The 22,263-nt window shown below is 31.0% G+C and overlaps 1 protein-coding gene across 3 annotated transcripts in view; it reads left to right on the forward strand.

Moving 5' to 3' along the window:
- The first annotated feature begins 2,373 nt into the window (after positions 1-2,373).
- Positions 2,374-22,263, forward strand: part of LOC134686896 (AT-rich interactive domain-containing protein 2-like) — a 28,550-nt gene continuing 8,660 nt past the window's right edge. Inside the window, exons 1-16 of one of the 3 annotated variants that reach the window (XM_063546729.1) lie at positions 2,374-3,009; positions 3,102-3,195; positions 11,708-11,805; positions 12,926-13,083; positions 14,460-14,678; positions 15,546-15,613; positions 16,105-16,174; positions 16,778-16,857; positions 17,295-17,371; positions 17,641-17,722; positions 17,971-18,061; positions 19,021-19,230; positions 19,675-19,839; positions 20,218-20,326; positions 20,759-20,893; positions 21,513-21,631. In XM_063546729.1, coding sequence (XP_063402799.1) covers positions 2,918-3,009; positions 3,102-3,195; positions 11,708-11,805; positions 12,926-13,083; positions 14,460-14,678; positions 15,546-15,613; positions 16,105-16,174; positions 16,778-16,857; positions 17,295-17,371; positions 17,641-17,722; positions 17,971-18,061; positions 19,021-19,230; positions 19,675-19,839; positions 20,218-20,326; positions 20,759-20,893; positions 21,513-21,631 — 1,867 coding nt within the window. In that variant the 5' untranslated portion in view covers positions 2,374-2,917. Of the gene's footprint in view, positions 3,010-3,101; positions 3,196-11,454; positions 11,474-11,707; positions 11,806-12,925; positions 13,084-14,459; positions 14,679-15,545; positions 15,614-16,104; positions 16,175-16,777; positions 16,858-17,294; positions 17,372-17,640; positions 17,723-17,970; positions 18,062-19,020; positions 19,231-19,674; positions 19,840-20,217; positions 20,327-20,758; positions 20,894-21,512; positions 21,632-22,263 lie in introns of those variants that run through there. The other 2 variants (XM_063546730.1, XM_063546731.1) reach the window with 2 other exon arrangements.

Genomic DNA, 22,263 nt, shown 5'->3' on the forward strand with positions numbered 1-22,263 from the left:
GACTGATTTTGACGAATCACGTTGATTTTTTTCCAAAAAAAACGGTAACGATAATTGATTAGTGATAAAGATTTTTTGACGAATCACGGTAAAATTTTACGCTAACGGTAGCCGAAAATGTCTGTTTGACGCTTTTCGGTAATTTAAGAAGCATGCCATTCCCACTGCACCCTCTTATCAATGCAGTCTTCCAGTCAGTAGGGACCGACTTACTCTCAGGTGACCAATAAAGCGGTTTTTTTATTGGCTCAGCTATCTCTTTTAGTAATCTAACTAAGGTAGGCGCAGTTTGTTCATATACTTGGTGAGTTGTCTATTTTTCAAGGCCGATAAGTGTTTTATAGCTAGATACACACTCCTTTATTTTCTGTTTTGGCATATGTTCCTGATAAAAAGGTGAGAGGGATTAGAAGGGGTCCTGATCCCGAAATCCCGGGCTTAAAAGAACACGAAATATCGAGTTCCCGAATTTAAATAAATTCAAATTTCGACCGACATCCCGAATTCGAAAAAAGAATTCTCGGATCCCAACTGAAGGGTCAATCCCGAAGTCCCGATAAAGGTCCTATCCCCCTCGAAGGTTAACAGATGAGGATAGCCCTCTTTTTTTATTTGAAAAAAAATGGTTCATTATATACTATAGATACTCGTTATTAACCCAACACGTATTTAAAACTCTTTATTCGCGGAAAACTTAAATATATACGGAAGCGTATTAGGAACATAGAAAAAATAAAATTGGCACTAAACTTTTTTTTTCAAAGTCGAAATTTTGACATTTCAAATCTCGAAATTTCGACTTTATCTCGAAATTTTAATTTTTCTTATCTTGAAATTTTGAAATTCTAAAATCTTGATATTTCGACTTTTTTTAAACTCGAAATTTCGACTTTTTCTAAACTCAAAATTTCGACCTATTTTACACTCAAAATTTCGACTTCTTTTAAACTCAAATTTCGACTTTTTTTAATCTTAAAACTCAGTATTTATACGTTTGCGATTACCACATTCACAGTCATTTATATCAGCAAGGCGGAGAGTCATATACATCATAAACTTCATAAGCATATTTTAATAAACTAAACCATTTTAAAGAGGATATTTTAGATAGAAAATCTTGTTTTTGCAGAAGAATAAATAAAAAAATGTTTCATGTTCAAATACATTTTTGAAGTCTCGACTTCAGATATGTGTATCAAGACAACCCCGCTATTCCGACACACCTATATTACGACATACTTTTATTCAACAGTCTAATATATAAAGACAAGGGTTAATAGTTGTGTTATAAGAATGCAAACTTCCCAAACTAGAACACCGAGCAGCTCATTGGTTGTCCTGAATATGCATGGCATTTTTGGCTACTTGATTTACCATTGTTTAAACAAGGCAAAGTCAGTGACTTGCTATTGGGATACCAAACAGGCCTTTGAAACTGTGATGCTAAATGTACTCAGATCTGACGATCCTATGACAGTGTCGTGGAAACTAAAACATGGAATATGGGGGGGGGGGGGGAATTTGTCAACATACATGATCTTTATGAATAATTTCTTCAATATTAAATGCTAATTCATATCTTAATTTAAGAACAAAACCAATTTCTGAATATAAATTGCCAAAATATATGGATGACGCTTTAATAATTTGCGACCATGTCCACTCCTTCTAAAATTGTTATAACTGTGTTTGAACACTAACTTCAAAGTTTTAAAAGTACTTCGAAAGAGTCAAAATTTCGAGATTTCAACAGTCGAAATTTCGATTTAAAAAAAAAAGTCGATTTTTTTAGTTTAAAATAAGTCGAAATTTTGAGTTTAAAATAAGTCGAAATTTCGTGTTCAAAATAAGTCGAAATTTCGAGTTTTAAAAAAGTAGAAATTTTGAGTTTAAAATAAGTCGAAATTTCGAGTTTTAAATAAGTCGAAATTTCGAGTTTTTTAAAAAAAATCAGTCAATATTTCGACTTTTCAAAAAGTCGAAATTTTCAAGATTTTAGAAAGTCAAAATTTCGGAATTTGTAAAGTCAAAATTTCAAGTTAAAGTCAAAATTTCGAGATTTGAAAAGTCAAAATTTCGACTTTGAAAAAAAAGTTCACTGCCAATTTTATTTTTTCTAGGTCCCTAATACGCTTCCGTAAATATATATAAATAGCAGTGTCACTATTAAATTCTATAAAAATATTCTCGTAAAAATAACCTAAAACAAAAGAATTATGGAAATTATGAGCTGAGGGTAGTCGTTTTGCTACCAGTTGATCTGGTTCCTTTCATAATCAAAATGTGCACATGCGCAGTAATTTGAGTCTTTATTGTCTGTGAAATTAGTACTTTTGTCCTTAATTCCCATTATGTAGCGTCATCAAAACTTTGATTTTGGCGACTAAAATCATTTATTTTCTGTTGACAAAATCCTGGTTAAATCTAAAGTTCTCTAAGACTAGAAATTTTTAAAACGTAAAATTTCGTCCAAGTACCCTCCATTTTGAATAACTACGCCGGGATATTGTCAATTGCATATATGGCCCTCTACGGACAATTGCTTACAGGCATGATTATAATGTTTTTTGTTACGATTTTCCAAGAATAAGTCCACGTAGGGTCAACAATGACCATTTAAAATTAAATATCCAGCTAATTACTAAAGAGAGGATCTCTTCGGACAAGTTATTGGAAAGTAACACATTATCGATTTTTACTGTGGAGTGCGTTTTCCTTGTGTGTGAAGAAAGCGTTGACTGAACGGTAACCGACGACAATAATGAGGAATCCCCGATAATATTGAGGATTTTCCCTTCGTCTGTCAACCCTGTGTTTACGTTTTTTTGAGTGCGCGTTGCACAAACAACAATATACTTCAATGTTTTATCATATTTATTGGATTTAGTGACGGAAAGTAGTGTAAAACTGTGATATTATGGCCAATATTTTAAACAAAGATCCGCTCACATTCCAGCAAGAAAAGAATGAATTTCTAAAAGAACTTCACATTTTCCACAAAAACAGAGGGTAAGTTCATCTTTCTTAGTTATTAAATTGTTGTCATATTATTATATAATTACAATATATTTGTATTTTCATGTTTAATTATTATATTTCAGAACACCATTTGAAAAACTTCCTAAAATTGGTGGAAAAGAGATCGACCTGTATTTGTTGTATCGGCGTGTGATCAGCTTTGGTGGATTGCGAAAGGTAAAGTCGGTTTGAATTTACCTCCGTTCACAGTCAAGTAGTGTATCAATAGAAGCTTCGCGCTTCTCTTGTTCTTTGATTATCATTATGATCTATAAATATTGGCAATAATAGATCAAAATATTTTTAATGCATTGCCATTTTAAAGATGGCTTCCATGTTGTGGTTTAAGGGGAGGGGCTTACTGTGTGTATTGCAAGTTGGCAATATTATTCCAAAATCTGCAGATTTTAGTTAGTTTTTGAATTGTTTGAGGTTGTTAATTGATAACAACAATGTATATGCAAACCCTGGTTATTTATTTTAAGGTTGACAATTAAGAACAGGCCTGTATTTATGCAAAAATAAGTGCAATCAAGGTCAACTGTGTAGAGTGAGCCAAACTTTTTTTGCAGGATTGAAAAATGGACCCCTACAGAAAAGAATAGACATTTATAATCATGCACATGATATATGCAAAATCCCTTTTGATATATTTGAAAATTAATTAAATTCAAAAAAAATAAATTAGCAATGTACTATGAACATGATGAAAACTAGGTAAAACATGCAAAATGCCAAGTTTGACTTCTGCAACTTTTTTTTTTTTATGAATTTTTGCACTTTGATTAATACTCTGATGTTTAAATATTTTTCTTATATGAATGCGATCACCAGTATTGCAGTTCCATCAGTTCTTCATTATAAAAATGTACATACATATCCATGACACAGAACTTGAATAAGTGAACTTTCGATTTTAGAATAGGTGCATACATTTTGTAGGTCAGCTTGAATCCAACTAAATCAAATATAAGTTGCCAAAGTTGGTACATGTAGTTTGATAGTTCATTTACAATGTATTTCCTTTACAATTGTAAACACCCTCTCAAAAAAAATCTGGACAATCTAGATATATTTCACTAATGTTTAAGAACACTATGGAAGATCTGTAGTGATATTTTGTCAGAAAATGGTGAAAGAGTTTTCAGCAGAAAAGAATATATATACATTTTTGCTTAGTAAATTGAAACCATCAAAATCAACTATGAAGTTGACCAAAGAATTAATTTAATGAAAGTTGAACTAAGCTTACTAATAGGCTGTATGGGGAAAACAAATTATTAATATATAGTGTATATTTAAAAAAAATGATAACAAAAGGATAGAAGCTGTAACTTTAAGATTATGCAAAGCTTTAAAGTTTTTTAGTTGCAAATGTACCCCTTCCTTTTGTCATGTTTGTTCATAAACAATAATATGTGTTGTATATTGTAATGATGTTGTCTGCACATCCATGAAATTTTCATATGCTCTCCAAGGTGTTTACATTTAGACAAAAATGTTGTTATAAACATGCTAAAGAAAAACAGATAATTACTTACATTGTACAAGTGATCTATAAATAGAACTGGAATTTACCTTTTAATCAATGACCATGCTCTTAGAGTGACAGTGTAATCTCTGATAATAATTTAAATCTAAAAATAGCTCTAGTAAGCTGGACTGTTATTTATTAAAAACCTTGTAATTTTTTTATCCTTCACACTCTGAAACATTCACTTTGTTTCACAGATTTACAGGAATTGGATTTCAGTTAGGCAGTTACATGTAGGTTTTAGTTTTGTTAAGTACATTTTGTACATGCATTACAAAAGCAAATTCCTCTATAATTTATACCATATTTCTGAAATTGTACATTTTTTGTAATTGAATGTATACATGTAACATGGTACAATGTACATTAACATTAAAACCTTTTCATAAGAATTGTTGGCTGATCTCACAATACTTACGTAATGTATTTATGACTCTTCATAGAAAATAAAAAATGTTGCAGTCTGGAAAGCCCAAAAGAACACATATTGAACCAATTCATTTTAATGTACTTTTCAAACAGAGTATAATATTTCATTTTTGTCAGCAGGTAATATTCTAACACATGCATTTTCAAGGTGCCGTTTCCCTGCTGATTGTGAAATCAATTAAGCCTCCTCTTTAACATTTTCATGTACGTTTTGAATTAAAGAGAATAAAAATATTAATAGAAAATAACAAAACATTTATATGAAGTAAATTTAAGCTGAATTGAAATTTGATCTCTTCAACTTCTTTGCAGAAAAATTGGAAATTTCTTACTAGGGATTAAATATTGCATTAGTTGGATTTCTCTGTACAGGGGCTGGGGGTACTGTACATTGCTTTTGGCGAAATTTTCAGTTAACAGTACAGGGGGGAATGATGCATTGATTGAACTTGACTTGTCTTGTCGGATAGCTGATGAGCACTAAACCATGCAACAAAATATTTCTGAATAGTTAAGTACGGACGTGTTCCACAATTACATAAACTTTTTCACAGTCAGTTTCAAAACAATGAAGGGGAACATGGGGCTGAAAATAAGTACCCAAAAAACACCAAATACAACCAAAAAAATCTGAAAAGAACATATATAGTGTACATGGTGTACATGTAAATGGATTCTCTTGGGTGAGGTCAGCTGATGGAGATGATTTTATGTGAATATTGCCGTTATGTTCCTGATAACACCAATAAAAGTCTGCTTTGTACATGTATGTGGAATCAGAAATGGTTGGTTTCAGACGACAAGACCAATGAACATGTTTTCTGTGTCTGTAAATATTTGTCTCCCATGATACAGCAGATAAAAAGGAACTAGTCTACTCAACTAGTTTATAGAACTCATTGTATTATGCAGCAAACTCTGAATTTGTGAGGAATGCTTGACTAGCAGGTCAGTTTTGATGAGGTAGCAGTTCTTCAAACAGGGCTTGTAAAAAAACATGCTACATGTACCAATAAGTCCTGGGCTATTGAGCTTACAATTTTTTTTAACCCCTGTACATACATATATACATTTGTACTTTTATCCAAAATCCATGAACTGTTTCAACTAAGCTGAGCTACATTCATGATTGTATATCATGTATACATGTATGTATGTAAAAAAAGATATAATGTAACAGTTGTAAAATACTGGAGTCTGGCATACATTTTATTCACTGTAACACATTGTAGTTCTCAATATAGTTTATATTATAATTACCTGCTGTTTTAAATAAATCATCATCAACCCTGACACATTAATTTTGAGCTGTACTGGCCAATACATGTAAATGTGAGATTTATGGATGTAATATTTTGAGAGTTCTTAAGGTCTTAAGAAAATATACATTTCTGTCATTATCAAATCTGTAACAGACAAAGATGTTAAAGGTTTTTATGAAGACCCACAGAATAAATTTTGCTGCTTCTGAGACAAATTTCTGCTAGGTTAGTTATGACATTTTCAGGAGAACTTTCTTTGTCAAAGCTTCAGATTGGTTTAAAGGTTACCTACATTGTAAGCAGCCAGCCTATTAGGCAAGTATGGGCTTAAACTTATATTGTAATCTTCTCCTCAGAAACTATATACATATTGAGCCATATTTAAAGCTTCTTCTCTGAGACTATTGAGGCATTCCAATGTGATTATTTTTGGACAAAACTTTACTTGGGCAGTTATATCATGTATATTGAACATTGTATGCATATAGAATAACCATACATTGTCTCGAAATATCAATGTTATTTGTACAAGGCTTAGAAACAGGTAGAAAGCGAGGCTCTGCCGAGCATTTCTACCTGTTTCGAGCTGAGTACAAATAACAGACAATGTATGGTTATTCTTTATATACTGCAGCTCTTAAAACTGTTCTACATTTTTTAAATGAAGTATTTTGGGTAAAAAACATCATTTCTTAATTTGAAACGGACGACGTTAAATATCCGCAAACATGTATGTTTTATTGACGTCATAAATAAAACTACGGAAACACATTGTCAACGTCATAAAGAAGGTGATATACGGTCAGTGACTATATCACATATGAATATACGGTCAATGCAATTTGACCTCTGGCCGTTGTTAGTCTTATATGTATTTAAATTTTAGTTCATTTATGTGTTATAGAGTTTAGTGTGATGTCTTTTTTCACTGAACTAGCACACAATTTCATTTACAAATGTATGGGCTAGCTGAGGACCACCTCCTGGTGCAGGATTTTCTCTCTGCCATTAAGACCCTGGCATTGGTCTGTGTTTTTTTAGCTTTGACCTATTCCCCATTGGCATTTCCATTCTCAATTTTAGACATGGTCAGATTTTACGAAAAACATTGACATTATAGACACAAAACTGTATATGGCTGACACTGAAGCAATGTTGAGCAATAATCTAACAATAATCAATCAACATACGTTTGTCACTGACAATGATTAAATCTAAAGCTCACATTTACACTAAATGTGCATTAAAATAACATTTTTATAATATATATCATATATAAAATGTAATTAAACTATCCCTTTGTTGCACATGCTGAAAACAGTAGCAGATGTCTGAGCCAGACTGAGGTCAAAGTAAAGGTCACTTTTATTAAAAATGCAAATTTGCAATGTAACTCGATTTACTATAAATACCATTCATGTACATTGTAGTTACTATTGCAGTAATTGTTTCTGCTCTTTGGCCAGGTTGCTATCTTTTTGACACATTCCACATTTTAGTTCCCTACTGACAAATTCAAAGGGGAATGGTTTGCACTCTGTCCGTCTGTCAGTCTGGCAAATCATTATTCCAGACTTTTTTCTTCATGCTTGAAGATATTTATTTGATATTTGGTGTATTGTTTTATCATGTCAGGTAACGTCAAGTTCAATTTTCATGATTTTAGCTCCTTGTTCAGTTAAAGCCCTTTCCCTAGTTCGTTCTCAATTTTATTTTATTCTGTGGACCATTTTGTATAAAGTTGAACTTGTCTAATTTAGAAACTGCATCGGAAACAAATAAGGGAGAATACTCAGTGATAAATTACGTGTTCTACTTTAAGTGTGTTTCTCAGAAGCTAATGAGAGATAAATGAATAATATTATTATTGGAAAAAAAGGGGGGAAAATCAATAGTTTAATCTTAATGCGACATTTGTAGTCAAGGCTGTGTCAGAAAATTCTTTAAAAAAAAAATTCAATTTTAAGGGAATTTGAGATATTAATTTCATGGTCTGAATTAAAGTTTATCAAAGTCTATCAGTAGGTATGTTAGAGAAAAAGGAAAGTCTGACTGGCCTTTGAAGTTCTTTCAAGTGAATATATGATTGATTAAATCTGTCTTCCTTGAGTCTGAGTACAAGAATTAATGGATATCTACAAACAGTTCTAAATAAAAAGATAATCTTTGTGATCCATTAGAGGCGATGATTGTAGAAACTATCCTTTGTTATTGAACTAATGCATGTAGTGCTTTAAGGATACAAAACATACCTAATCATGTAAAGCTGTTGTTTATATTAAAAACATATTCTGGATTTAAAAAATACAACAGTACTGTAAATTTACATTGAAAGTTTGGAATAACTGAAGCTAAATCAGTTTCTTCATTGGCAGAGATATTGGTGAGTTATTTTCAAAAGTATTATGCAATTTTCTTTAAAGAGATACATTCATGTACTCAGGTTGTCAAACTAAGTGTTTGCTTAACCTTGAATTTTAGACAATCTTGTAAACATCAATTCTGAGTCTGTCCAAGGCATCTCTCTAGCTGTACTAAACTTTGTCTGAATGTCGAACTGTAACTCTTGTTAATCTGTGTCTGTGTTGAACCCTAGTGAACATATCTTATTCTTTATTGATCCCTATGGCCAGTGGGAAGTGTATCTAAAATTATATTTTTTGGTGTAATTCATTAAACCTTATTTCTGAGTTGGTTAAAAATCTTGAATTTATTTCTTTGTTGAAGCTCAGAATAGACTAAATCTGAGTCTATCATGTCTATGTTGAACCCTAATTCATTAAATCTGAATCTGTGTTTAACCTGGGAATGAATTAATTTAAATCTGAGTCTTTGTTGAACCTGGGAGTACAGAAAATCTGAGTCTATGTTGAACACAAAATGTTGAACCTCGGAATACTTTTTCATTAAATCTGAGTCTATGTTTAACCTGGGAATACTTGTACGTTAAATCTGAGTCTGTGTTGATCCTGGGAATAGTTTGTACATTAAATCTGAGTTTGTGTTGATCCTGGGAATACAATAAATCTGAGACTATGTTGATCCTGGGAATACTTGTACATTAAACCTAAGTCTGTGTTGAGCCTGGAAATACTTGTACATTAAATCTGAGCCTGTTGATCATGGGAATACTTGTACATTGAATCTGAGTCTGTGTTGATCATGGGAATACTTGTACATTGAATCTGAGTCTGTGTTGATCCTGGGAATACTTGTACATTGAATCTAAGTCTGTGTTGATCCTGGGAATACTTGTACATTGAATTTGAGTCTGTGTTGATCCTGGGAATACTTGTACATTGAATCTGAGTCTGTGTTGATCCTGGGAATACTTGTACATTGAATCTGAGTCTGTGTTGATCCTGGGAATACTTGTACATTAAATCTGAGTCTGTGTTGATTCTGGGAATACTTGTACATTGAATCTGAGTCTGTGTTGATCCTGGGAATACTTGTACATTGAATCTGAGTCTGTGTTGATCCTGGGAATACTTGTACATTGAATCTAAGTCAATGTTGATCCTGGGAATACTTGTACATTGAATCTGAATCTGTGTTGATCATGGGAATACTTGTACATTGAATCTGAGTCTGTGTTGATCCTGGGAATACTTGTACATTGAATCTGAGTCTGTGTTGATCCTGGGAATACTTGTACATTGAATCTAAGTCAATGTTGATCCTGGGAATACTTGTACATTGAATCTGAGTCTGTGTTGATCCTGGGAATACTTGTACATTAAATCTGAGTCTGTGTTGATCCTGGGAATACTTGTACATTAAATCTGAGTCTGTGTTGATTCTGGGAATACAATAAATCAGTCCTTACATATGCATGTATGCGTTGAATCTGGGAATACATAAAATCTGAGTCTGTTGAACCTTGGAATACATTGCACATATTTAAAAGATATAAAGTTTATTTTGAACCCCAGTTATAAAACCATTTTAAAGTCTGATTATGTTTTAAAGCTTAGTTTACCTTCTGATTATGAACTATGATAATACAATACATAAAAGGTGTTAGATGATAATTAAGTTAAGTACGGTAAGTTTAATTATTAAGTTGTTTACATTAACATACTTTTAAAAAAAATAGTTATGATGTCAGATGTTCACATAGTCAGCTTAGCCTTAAGTGTAAAAAGCCTCGTTTGAAGAAGCCTTATTTTATCACAAAATAATTGATCTATTCTACGAAAGGAAGAAACCGACTTCATTTAGCAGCAACTCCTCTGAATCCATACAGTCAGAAATATTTGTGATATGTAGTGTTATGTACTTCCTAAATTGATCTTTGAAACAGAAAAAAGTCAATTTTTGAGAAAATATCCAAATTAGGACACCGTTTTCAATCCATGTCTTATACCCTGTCGCACATGCTCAGTCAAATTACTGCTTGCAAAATTTAAAAACTTTGTTTCAATACGTGCCCAATTATAGCGTGAAGTTGTGGGCATCTTGTAGTTGTTATAACATTTATCACCTACATGTAGTACCAGTGATTACCACTTTGTATTGCTTGATTTCCATGTCTTATGACATCTTTTCTATTAATTTCAAGTTGGTGATATTTAGTCTGAACAGTGCTGGGGAAGTTTTTGTTCTCCTGACAAACTCAGTATAATCTTCATTCTTTATTAATAAACAGAAATATTCATGTACATGATGTCTGTTATGAAATCAGGTCTTTTTGTTGTACAATGCAGTAAAAGAAATGTAGAAATGTTAGGGCACTTATAAACGTCAGTTTGATAAACCTTTTCTAATCAGATGTTAGAGAAATGAAAAGCCTAATATTCACTGACAATGGATATCTTTTGTTGTCCTGGTGTAGGACAGAATCAATATTGTACAGGTAAAACACCTGTCATTCATGCTGTTCAACTTAATCAAAATGAAAACCCTTGCTTAACATGCCTAATGGGGTGGGAAAATGTAACAGTACAAAATAGGATTACTCAATAGAATAAGGATGCTTTGAAAGCACACTTAGATTTTAAAGGCCACACTATAGGTGATAATTTAGTTGTCATTGTGTGAGGACAAAGAGTTCTGACATGTAATTACATTGACGGTCAGCTGTTACCTTTATCAGGTTTGATATTGTTCAATGTTTACATTTAAATATCAGACGCACAGGTGTATAACGGCACAGTGTTAGCGTTAATTAGTGTTTTGGCGTAAAGAAGGATAGAGTGTGCCAGGTGTAGTTACCAGAAGTGCATAAGTGTGTGTTTATTTAGTTTTGCAAAAATAAATTTGAATTCGTGGTCGTGTGTTGACATATTTAGAAAAAAAATCGTCTGAGAAGTGCATTATTGTGTATTTATTTAGTATTGGCAAATTAATATGAATTGAAGTTCGGAGTCTTGTGTTCATATATTTAAAAAAATCGTCTGCTTTGTAGAGACTACTGGTTATTTTGTTGACTATTATTTTAAAGATTGCAATTATTTTTCAGATTCATGATGAAGAAACTTGGAATCAAATATCGGCAGATCATAAAATGCCAAAAGCTTGTTGTAATGGAAGTCAAGCCTTAAAACATATCTATGTCAGGTAGGAACTTTGTACATTATATACATGAATTCAGTAGAAGTAATTAATCCTTCATTTTATACAGCAGAGGTGCAAACTGTGCAGTAAGACATTCATGACATTATTAAAAATGTATTTGAAATTGATATTACAGGTCTTTTGACTAGCCTTAAAACTCAGTTATAAACTCAGTTATTATTTTTTTTCATTTGATAATTACTTTTTGATTTGATGCTGTTAAATTCTTTTGGAAATTATAGCCTTTTCGAACTTCTTGTCAAAAGCTTAAGTGTACTTAAGGCCTAGGGTTATTCCAGAATTGTGTTTTGGCAATGGCGCATTTGGTGTTTTTCTGGCAACTAATAGGAAGTTATTTGGAATGTATGTTGTTTTATTCCTATATTATTCTGTAAGGTAGAATACATTTAGTTTCACTTGCAATTGTAAAACTGTATACGGTCTTTTCAGACCATATTAAATGGTCCCTCACCTAGTATCTGTTTTCTGATTTTACTTGATATTTAATCGAGATTCTGAGAAAAGCTGGTTTAATAAGACATCGTTTTAGAATCTAATGTTTTCTTATACCTATGGGATATTTGGTCCAGTCAAGGAAAATAAAACCATATTTTATACTTTGTCCCACAGGCCCTGTGAATTGATTGTACATAACAATATTTTTACCGCAAGTTTGTTCTCAAAGGGTCACTGTAAAGTTATACTTAACTTGATACATAATGGGAAGTTTTATACCTAAAATATTTTTCAAACAAATATACTCTTTTTGATCTTTCATTCATGTGAGTTGAAATGTAGACAAACAAAAAGATAGAAAAATGTAAACAGGAATGAAATCAATTGATGCTGTGCTGGTAGGATAAAAGATGAAACACAGCAGTCTTTATTGACTTAAGTAACCTTTCATAAAGCATGTGTACAGTTTTTTCCTGGGTTTAATGAACTGAGGAAATTACTCAAGTCAAGTGTTTTAAATTATGTTCTGTGTACAGCCTATTCAATATGTGGTGATTGTTATTAATTTTGCATTGCAGCACGTGAATTTAATTCTTTTTTGTTGTTACAATATCCTGTATGTTCTATGAGTGACCTTCTCTTATTCATAAAACAATATTTTCTGCAGATATTTAGATAAATATGAACGTGTGCATTTCCATGGTGAGGATCCTAACAAGAAAGAATTTGACGATGATAATGACCATGCTCCAGCCAGGAAGAAAGTTAAGCTACCATTATTTGGAATTCCCCTTACATACAACCATGAACAACATAAAGTTACAGGTAATTCTAGGAAGTGTATAACCATACTATAATGTATCTGTTGTTTGCTTTTGATTAATTGTTTTTTTTTCTCTCAAATGTCATTTTGTGTCTGACGGATCACCTGGTACAATCCTATTAACAGAATATAATTTGATATTAAAATGTTTAGCATGTCTAAGCCAGAGAAAGAAAAATCATGATTTGGTGACAAGTTTGTAATGAAATAGATTATCATTGCTGTAAAACAAGGAGTGATTTACCTGATGACTTAAAATCAATAAAAATATTGTCAATGGGCTAATCTTCTTAAAATATCTCTAATGATATGGTAAAGAATTGTAAAGCAAACTGAAATCAGAGATTCTTTGCTTTAACTATGTATCAGAATGGGAATTTAATGAAAAGGAAATTTGTGTATTTATAAATGATAGAATGCAATAATGTTGACATTTTGTGTGATTATTGGAGATCAGGATTATTCGTCATCTATTGAAACTGTGTAACTGTTATATCAGGCTGCTGACTAACCATGCCAGATTTAGAAATAAAAGAGAATTGGTTTAATATTGTGACAAAATAATTAAAGAAGAAAGTTTTTTAAAATTTTTATATATATATAATCAGTTTCAATTCAGCTTAAGTTCTACTTTAATTGATTTTCGAATCAAATGAAGGTAGTGAAGGGAAATGCCATTGTAAAGATGTTTTCATCATGTATTTGATTAAGCATGAGTTAACTTATTGTTTTGTCTGCTGGATATTGTTTGATCAAATCTGGCAGAGGTTATCAAATAAGCTTCAGAATGATGAATTGCATCATTTGCATATTTTAGCTTTAAAGCCTAGCCAGCCTGGAAGTAATAATTCAATAGTAATTCCTTATTTTTTTTAATGAACAATAGAATATTTCAAACAAGAAAAACAAAGTTATACTAGCAACTTAAATTTAACAAATCTTTAGATTTATTGAAATTAGAATCAGATTGCTCACCAAATGTAGGATACATATTTTTCGGTTAGACAAACCAACCCTCAAACAGTTAGGCAGACTGTCAGATGCTTTCAAAGAAAAGTATGGACTGTCTCCAAGTCTATTTATTATACCCAGCTTTTAAAAAATTGGTGTATACTGTTTTACCTTTGTTTGTCCGTCCTTGTGCCACCCATCCTTCTGTCAGTCCCATGAGTATCTTTCGTCACATTTTACTCCGAAACTACAGAACAAGGATTTCTGAAATTGGTTTCAAGGTTTATATAAGTCAACTATACTGTATGATGCCTTTTCAGATTCATCACGCTACAACTTTGTGTTTACCCTCAAGTATTTGGGCAGGAGTATCATCAGTGAGCAATAGCTCACAGTTTCACTTATTAAACCTTTACTTGTATTTCAGATGCTTCTAGAGAGATGTATGGACTGTCTCAGGATCTGGCTGCCTCAAGTGATTATGAAAAATTGGAAAAATCGTTACTTTCTGGACTTCCAAATGAAGTGGACTTTGTGATCAATGTTTGTACACTTCTGTCCAATGAAGGTCGCCATATTCTACGACTCGATCAATCTAGATATTTACTTACCTTGTTATTGGCTCATATAGGATTGTTTGATTACAGTAAGTTCATCATAATTGTAAAATGTGAAAAAATATTTAGTTTTACAGTTTATTTCTGGAAACTTTTAATAGCATTGAATGTATTGACCGATGTGACTGAAATTTATTTTAGTCAATATGCAGACTGATATAGTTTGTGCTCATACCAATGTGAAAAGGAAGATTAGAAATTATTTATTACCTGGTCCACACTGTAAACTTTCAGTCAAGGGGAAATAACTCATTTATTTTAGAAATATGTGAAGAAAGTCTTTGATAAAACCATTAAAAGTTGCCAATCATTCAGATGTGAAAAAAACAGGATTGACATACCATGCTATGCAGTTTAGTGTACTGTTTTCTAGAATTATCTTAAAATTTATTGTCCAAGCACTAAATGAATAACTGTGTACTTGACAACATTGTCTGAATATTAGTTTCAAATTTATAATGTATACTTGGAAAAAAGAAAAAGTATTCTGATTAGCATAAAGGTTAGATATGTTATTGATTGATTGATTCTGAAATGAAAGATTTAGTTGGTTTAGGAAAACTAATTTGATTGATTCTGAAATGAAAGATTTAGTTGGTTGAGGAAAACTACTTGATGAAGTTCGTTATTTTGTTAAATGCAAATTGTATTCAGTCTGTAAGAACAAAACAAATGTATAAAATTAATAAATTATTGATAGAAAAAAGTATCAGTGAAAAGACATACAACACATTCTACATGTAACAAGACACATGAAAAAAATAAAGATATTATAGCCGTTTTGATAGTTAGTTTTTAAATTTCAGTAAAACATGTGCAAAAGATATTGAATTTGAATTATATAAGTTAGCATTCTCACTAAGACATGTATTTATAGGTAAGATTATATTTTCCAGGTAAAGATGGATTAGAAGATCTGTATGTGAATGGTTGGTATAAACATTCTAAAAGAAATTTTGTAAGAGTAAGTATTGTTAGTCATGTAAACAGTTTTCTTGTCCGACTTTTTTAATCCTTTAATTGATGGATAGAATTAAAAGGAATACCTTCAAGTGTTACAAAGAACCAACAGTTTACCTAGAAAAGTTGCACAGTACAAGTACAAATTAATAAAGATGTACATGATTAGTGATGGCATATTGCCTTTGATAAACAGAGTAAACAGAATGTTTGGTGTAAATACCAGGGTAAAGGTTCATGATTTACTTGGAAATTTCAAGATTTTAATGACAGAGTGCTTTTGATGTAGATAGCTGTTTAAATTTTACGAAGCTGGTCTACTGGGAGGTGTCATACATATAGCTATCAAGCAAAGTTTGAAGTATCTTAACTAATTGCACAAGAACAGCTAAATTTCTTTTCAAGTTTTGAATGTATGAAATTTGTATACATAAATGAGCATTATTTATAAATTTATACAAACCATTCTTTATATCATTGTTCTTTGTATTACAGTTCTGGTTAGACACAGTGAAAGACAGTTCAGCCAAAATGTTAATATCAAGTACAAGAGAATGTCAGATTGGTATGTGTTAGGTTCAGTTTATTTTTGAGTTATCTCTCTTTGAACAACAATAAAAGAAATCCAAACTAGCTTATTTACATTAAGATATAAAAATGCATAACTAATGACTTCAGAAACAAAAAAATATCAAAATTTTGTTTTCTATTTACATGTAATTTGTTTCATATTTACTCTAAAAAGGTTGTCATTGCATTATTAATAAGATCATTTTATTTGGCAAAACTTTTAGGAATTTTGATTCTCAATGCTCTTCAACTTCGTACTTTATTTGGCATTTTAAACTTTTTTGGATTCGAGCGTCACTGATGAGTCTTTAGTAGACGAAACGCGCGTCTGGCGTGAATACTAAATTTAGTGCCGGTATCTATGATGAGTTTATTTATTGATTGAATATACACTTTTAAGATGGAATTCGTACTCTTAAAGTCAAATCAGATTTTGCTTCAGAAACTAATTATTTTGCCTTTACAGATAAATCATTGAAAATTAAGGAAAAGACAGTCAAAAAGTACAATAAATTCAGTTATTTTTCAGTGGTGAATATGCATACATAGCATCTTTTAATGTTATGATGTCAACATAAGAATCTTTTGATTATTTCAGATTCATTAACTGGAGAGGAGGTATTAAATCTTGGCAGGGACTTGGGCAAAAATGATAAGGAAGGTCAACGTGTGATGCAGGTGAGTTACTATACTGAAATATAAACCAAAACATAATCATAATGAGGTCTAAATTTAGAATATTTTCAAGAACTTAATTTGTGGTATGTCAATGTAAATAGGATCAGAAAGATTTATTATAGCTGTTTGGTTGAAACACATTTTAAATCAATAGTCTAGAATTTAACTTAAGTTGCAGTATTCAACCTTAAAATTTTGTAAACTGTCCAGGTAAAATGGGAATTGATAAATATTTTGTTTCTAGAAATTTAAAGCATCACTTCTAAAACACAAGCTATGAAAAATTTCAAACAGCATCAAACCTCTACATTTACAATTCATTTACAAAAAGTTGAAAGGTTTTATGCAGAATGCTGAGGTTACAAAAGTAATTGAGACATATGATGCTACCACATGCTTTATGACTTTGGATTATATTGTATTACATATATTTACAGGTGGCTGTGATTTTAAGAAATTTATCATTTGAAGAAGATAATTGTAAATTTATGGCATCAAGTGATCTTGTATTCAGGTAAGTTAACATTACGGAAATATTCTTGTACTTATTTAATAATTATTGCATTGCTGTTTATAATACACACAAATTGTAAATACTCAAACATGTGCTTTATATTGAAGTCTACTGTGCATCTGTGAAGCTTAAAAGATAATCTTCTTTGAGGCTTTTGTTGCATTCAGTGTAATTAAAAAATAAAAAAGTAATAATCATTAATTAGAAAGCCAGCACTTTACTGAGTATCAAATGGGAGTTATAGAATAATATTATTTGGTACATTTCAGATTTTTATTCCTATGTATACACTGTCAGTATGGATCATTGCGGCAGCTGGCTCTAGATACATTCGGAAATCTAGCAGAAAAGGTTAGTGTCACTACAGTTTGAGAATGGATAGAATTTTAGATAAATATATATTGATTCAAATAACTTCAAAATAGATATTTTAGAAACTTTATCATTATAAAATAATTTCAAATAAAGTTGATGTTAAGTGCCTGCACTATAAAGTTTGGAATATAGTGGTAAATCACCAATTGTTAAGACTGGTTTTATTGTAATAAGTTAAAAGAAGTATGTGAATTTAATTTTTATAAACTTTGTGTGTTTTTCAGTTGATAATTGATGATGATGCCGACAAGAACCTGATTTTAGATCTTATCAGTAAATGTATTGCATCTAATGATAAATTTGACGTAGTAAGAGGTAAGTGAATGTTTCCATATATCTATTGACCACTTGAAATCATCAGGTGATACTAAATTTAAAACAAGTGAAGTCTAATACACTATTGTTGTTGTTGTTAATCAAGTTCAATGAATTTACTTAGCTACGTTGTTTTGAAAATTGGTTGGAACAATGCCAATTGTAATATACAACTACTAAATAAACACATTATACACATCAAAATAAGTTTTTAAAAGATTTACATATATTATTTCAGTATTTATATGCTACGTCCATTATCACTGTACTATTATGCATATTTTTAGGGGCCAGCTGAAGGACACCTACGGGTGCGGGAATTCTCGTTACATTGAAGACCCATTGGTTGCCTTCGGTTGTTGTCTGCTCTATGGTCGGGTGGTTGTGGCTTTGACATATTCACCATTTCCTTTCTCAATTTTATTAACTATGGAAATATCCACTATGCATAAATATGCAGATATTAACAATCAAATCTGAATGATAGAAGTCATAATTTTAAACTGAAAAGATATAGGACATATAGTTCATTTTAATAGTTATTTCCAGATAAAATGTTCCCTGTTTTCTCTATATCTGTGAAATAATGCTATCTTGTACATAATCAAACTTCAATTAAAGACGTAATCACTATTTAGAAGGTTTCTTTCACACTGACAAAATTGCCAAACATTTCTTTGGTTTCTATTGATTTCTACAGTATAAAATGAACTGATGTAAGTTTGAAGAGGGTAAATCGTTTTATGAGACAGCAATTGATTAAGTTCAAACATTGATGTAGATAAGAATTATTTTAACAGTTTTGGTCAGAGACAGAGTTGAAAAGATTAAAAAATAAAGAAAATGTTGTATTAGATGCACTAGAGATTGAGAGAAGGAGAAAAGACATGCCGAAAATTACAATATTTGAATACTTAATAAAAAAAAAGAATATTTATAATTGTCAACCTTATTTTCAGGTCTGGAAATCTTGGGTAAAATGTGTCAAATCGAAGAAAATGAACTACACATATCTGAGGGTTTAGATGAAAGTATATACAGTCAGTTATTCAGACTAGCCTGTGTGTTTGACATTCAGTTGATTGTGCACAGTTTAGAAACATTGTATCAATTGTCAGAACTTGGAGAACAGACAAGTACTAGAATAGCTTCAGTTAAAAATGCAGTCAGTAAGTGTCAAGTTTGCCATAACTTAAGGCATTAACATTGAGATATGTTTTTTTTAGAATAAAAAATCCTCACACTTGAATGTTAAAAAAGTGCATTGATATGCCAAACAATGTGCTGTCACACTCAAATCTCTTGAAATTTATTCCGAGTTGGAGAAAAAACCTTTCTTATTGTATACTCATCAATTTTCTATGATTTCTTTTTTAAGTGAAAAAAAAATCAGTTGTCTTACTCATGTGACTTGAATGAAAACTACTAATGCAAAAGTTGCATTTTTTGGCTTTCAAATTGTAGCTTTGATTATCAACCCCTGTGTATAAAAATATGTATATAATTTAAATGTTTTATGTATAGAAAATCAGTTTTGTATAATTTGGTATCTCAGAATATATCTGAAGCTGTTGTGTTCATGTTTATAGTCTTTTACTTTGTTTCCTCACCAGATTTATTAGTGACACTATTATCTATAGAGGCTCAGTCCTATGGTCCTAACTCACTGATCGGTATCAAGGTTGTAGAATACTGCCCTCCGTCTGGGGTTCCAGGAGAGAGAAAAGTACATGAAAATTCTCCTGTTCCAGTACCTGCTCCTAATACACCTGTTCAAAGTAAGTATTCCATTTGACAAATATACATTGCTTGGTTCTAATACATCATTGAGACAGCTACCAAAAAACACAAAATAAATCTGTAGAGGTCAACATATAAACTTGAAAAACACAAAGGCAAAGAAACAATACTTAAAGCAATATGTACTTATATATTTATAGCATCAATCTTACAACAGATTCTGTAACAAATTTAGTTTAGACGATGAAATTTTGATAAATGTTAAAATATTTGATGCTTTCTATTATGAAATGAATATAGCATTTTCTGTGTACTTAATGTATACTGAATAAGGAAATTTGTTTAATATGTCTATTGTTAATGTTGTTTGTACCTAATGTTAACATAGTGTGACTAATGTGAGTGAATTATTACAGAAGTACAGCCAGCAGTACTACAGAGTCCACAACAACAACCAGTACCACCTCCTCCCCCTACTCTACAACCTGGTGTCACATGTGATGTCGAATCTACCACATGTAATTGGTATGTTCTTGAATATCATTAAGAAATAACAATGTGTGTTACACACTTGATACTCTCAAGAGTGAACACTGAAATATTTTTTTTTTATGAAATTGAATATGTATTGAGGTGTGAATGATGTAAGAAAAGTGGATGCCTTCTGTCACTGAAATTGAATTTTTGAATACAAAAAATCCAATCATTATAAACAAGTTGTAGGAATGTCTATTTTTTAAGCTTTTCACACAGGCTCTTTTGTAGTTTTAATAATGAAAAGTGTGTGTGGATTTTTTTTCATTTATAGTTCTAGTTTCATTGAGATTGTTGAAATTAAATATGTTTATATCATGACTCTATTTTCAGAAACCATATAACAAAAACTTATTTAAATTTGTTATCTTTTTTTAATTGTGATTTGTCAAGTTGCATTGAAAGTTTATTATTTTTTTCTAGGTTGCAAGCTACATTTGAAATAAAAGGAGATTGTGCTACATCCCAGCTGCATTTATATGCTGAATATGTCCACTTCTGTAAAAAGTACAGTCTACCACAAATACTTCCATCACATTCATTTCATAATAGTGTTAAGTAAGTATTCAAAGTATTGTCCTCTGCTGTATGCATCACGAGGAACATAGAAATACTGCAAATTTGCATATTTGTGGATATTTGATTTCGTGTTTTTGGCAAAGTCTCTATGCAAATCCATTCCTTAAGAAAATATGTATGTTGTGAACATTTGAATTCATGCTTCTCCTGTATCCATGACATCAACAAAAATTAGTATCCAACAAATATTAATGAATTTATAATAGTTTTCTTGCAGGGGTAATGATATTTTTTTGACACAAACTCCTGTGAGACATGTTTGTCAAAACTTTCTACTTGATTGTCTAAATCATGTGTTGTTGGCTATAATTTCCAACAGTTTATGCAGGAGTTATGGAACTTTGACCATTTATGGACAAGAAAGGTCAAATCTACTACAACAACACCTTATGTATGCAACTCATGTGAGACTGTTTGCCAACAAGAATTCATACTTAGTACAATTTTTTGTCATCATGTTCAATTAGGTTTGACTATTTCTACTGGCGTTATTAGACTCTAAAACTATACCCATATTTAATTTTTTTACAGCGGATGTTCTTTCTGTATTTATTATATAAAGAATTGTAATAATAATTTACGTTGTTTGTTATTTTAGGTCTGTTTTTCCCAGAGTACAGGTTGTAGCCAGTGACAGATCAGACGGAACCAAAGAGTTATCTTACCATGGTCTCAGTAAACGCCAAGTGTCACAACCATTTACTATTCACTGTTCAGGTAACATTTTATCTTATTAACATACAAGAACAGGCATCATTCATTTTTCATTTTTCATTTTTTTTGGTTTTATTTATATCCTAAAAATGGATCATATAATTTTTAATATATTTCTTTATAGTATTCTTTATTGCCAGATATAACTACTTTAAAAAAAAATCAGATTATTATAGAATGTTTTCAATAACTTTTTGTGACTACAGTTATCACTTATTTATATCATATGTTTTTGATTGACAAGGAATAGATCTTGTTTCTGTAACCCATTGATCTCATTTTCTATAAATCTAACTCATTAGTTAGTCATATTAGATAAATTTTAATTACTATTAAACATGTGAAGAACCTTAGACCATGTCTTATATTTTTTTTCTACACTTTTAAGTCATTTAAAATTGATTTGCACAAGATGGAAAGCATAGTTGTTGTAGTATGCATGTTGTTTGTTGTGTGTGTATTGCAAGAATTATAAAGTTTCAATTTGTCCATAATTGAAATATTTCTAGACTCATATGTTGTCCTTATTAAACATGAAAAAAAATCATTTATATACCAGAAACAGTATGAAAACATGAAAAGTTATGCATTTTTCTTCCTCTTCAGTTTGATAAGTTGTAGAATGAGATTCTAGA

The sequence above is a fragment of the Mytilus trossulus genome, chromosome 10 (assembly GCF_036588685.1).
Source record: "Mytilus trossulus isolate FHL-02 chromosome 10, PNRI_Mtr1.1.1.hap1, whole genome shotgun sequence".
Taxonomy (NCBI): Eukaryota; Metazoa; Mollusca; class Bivalvia; order Mytilida; family Mytilidae; genus Mytilus; species Mytilus trossulus.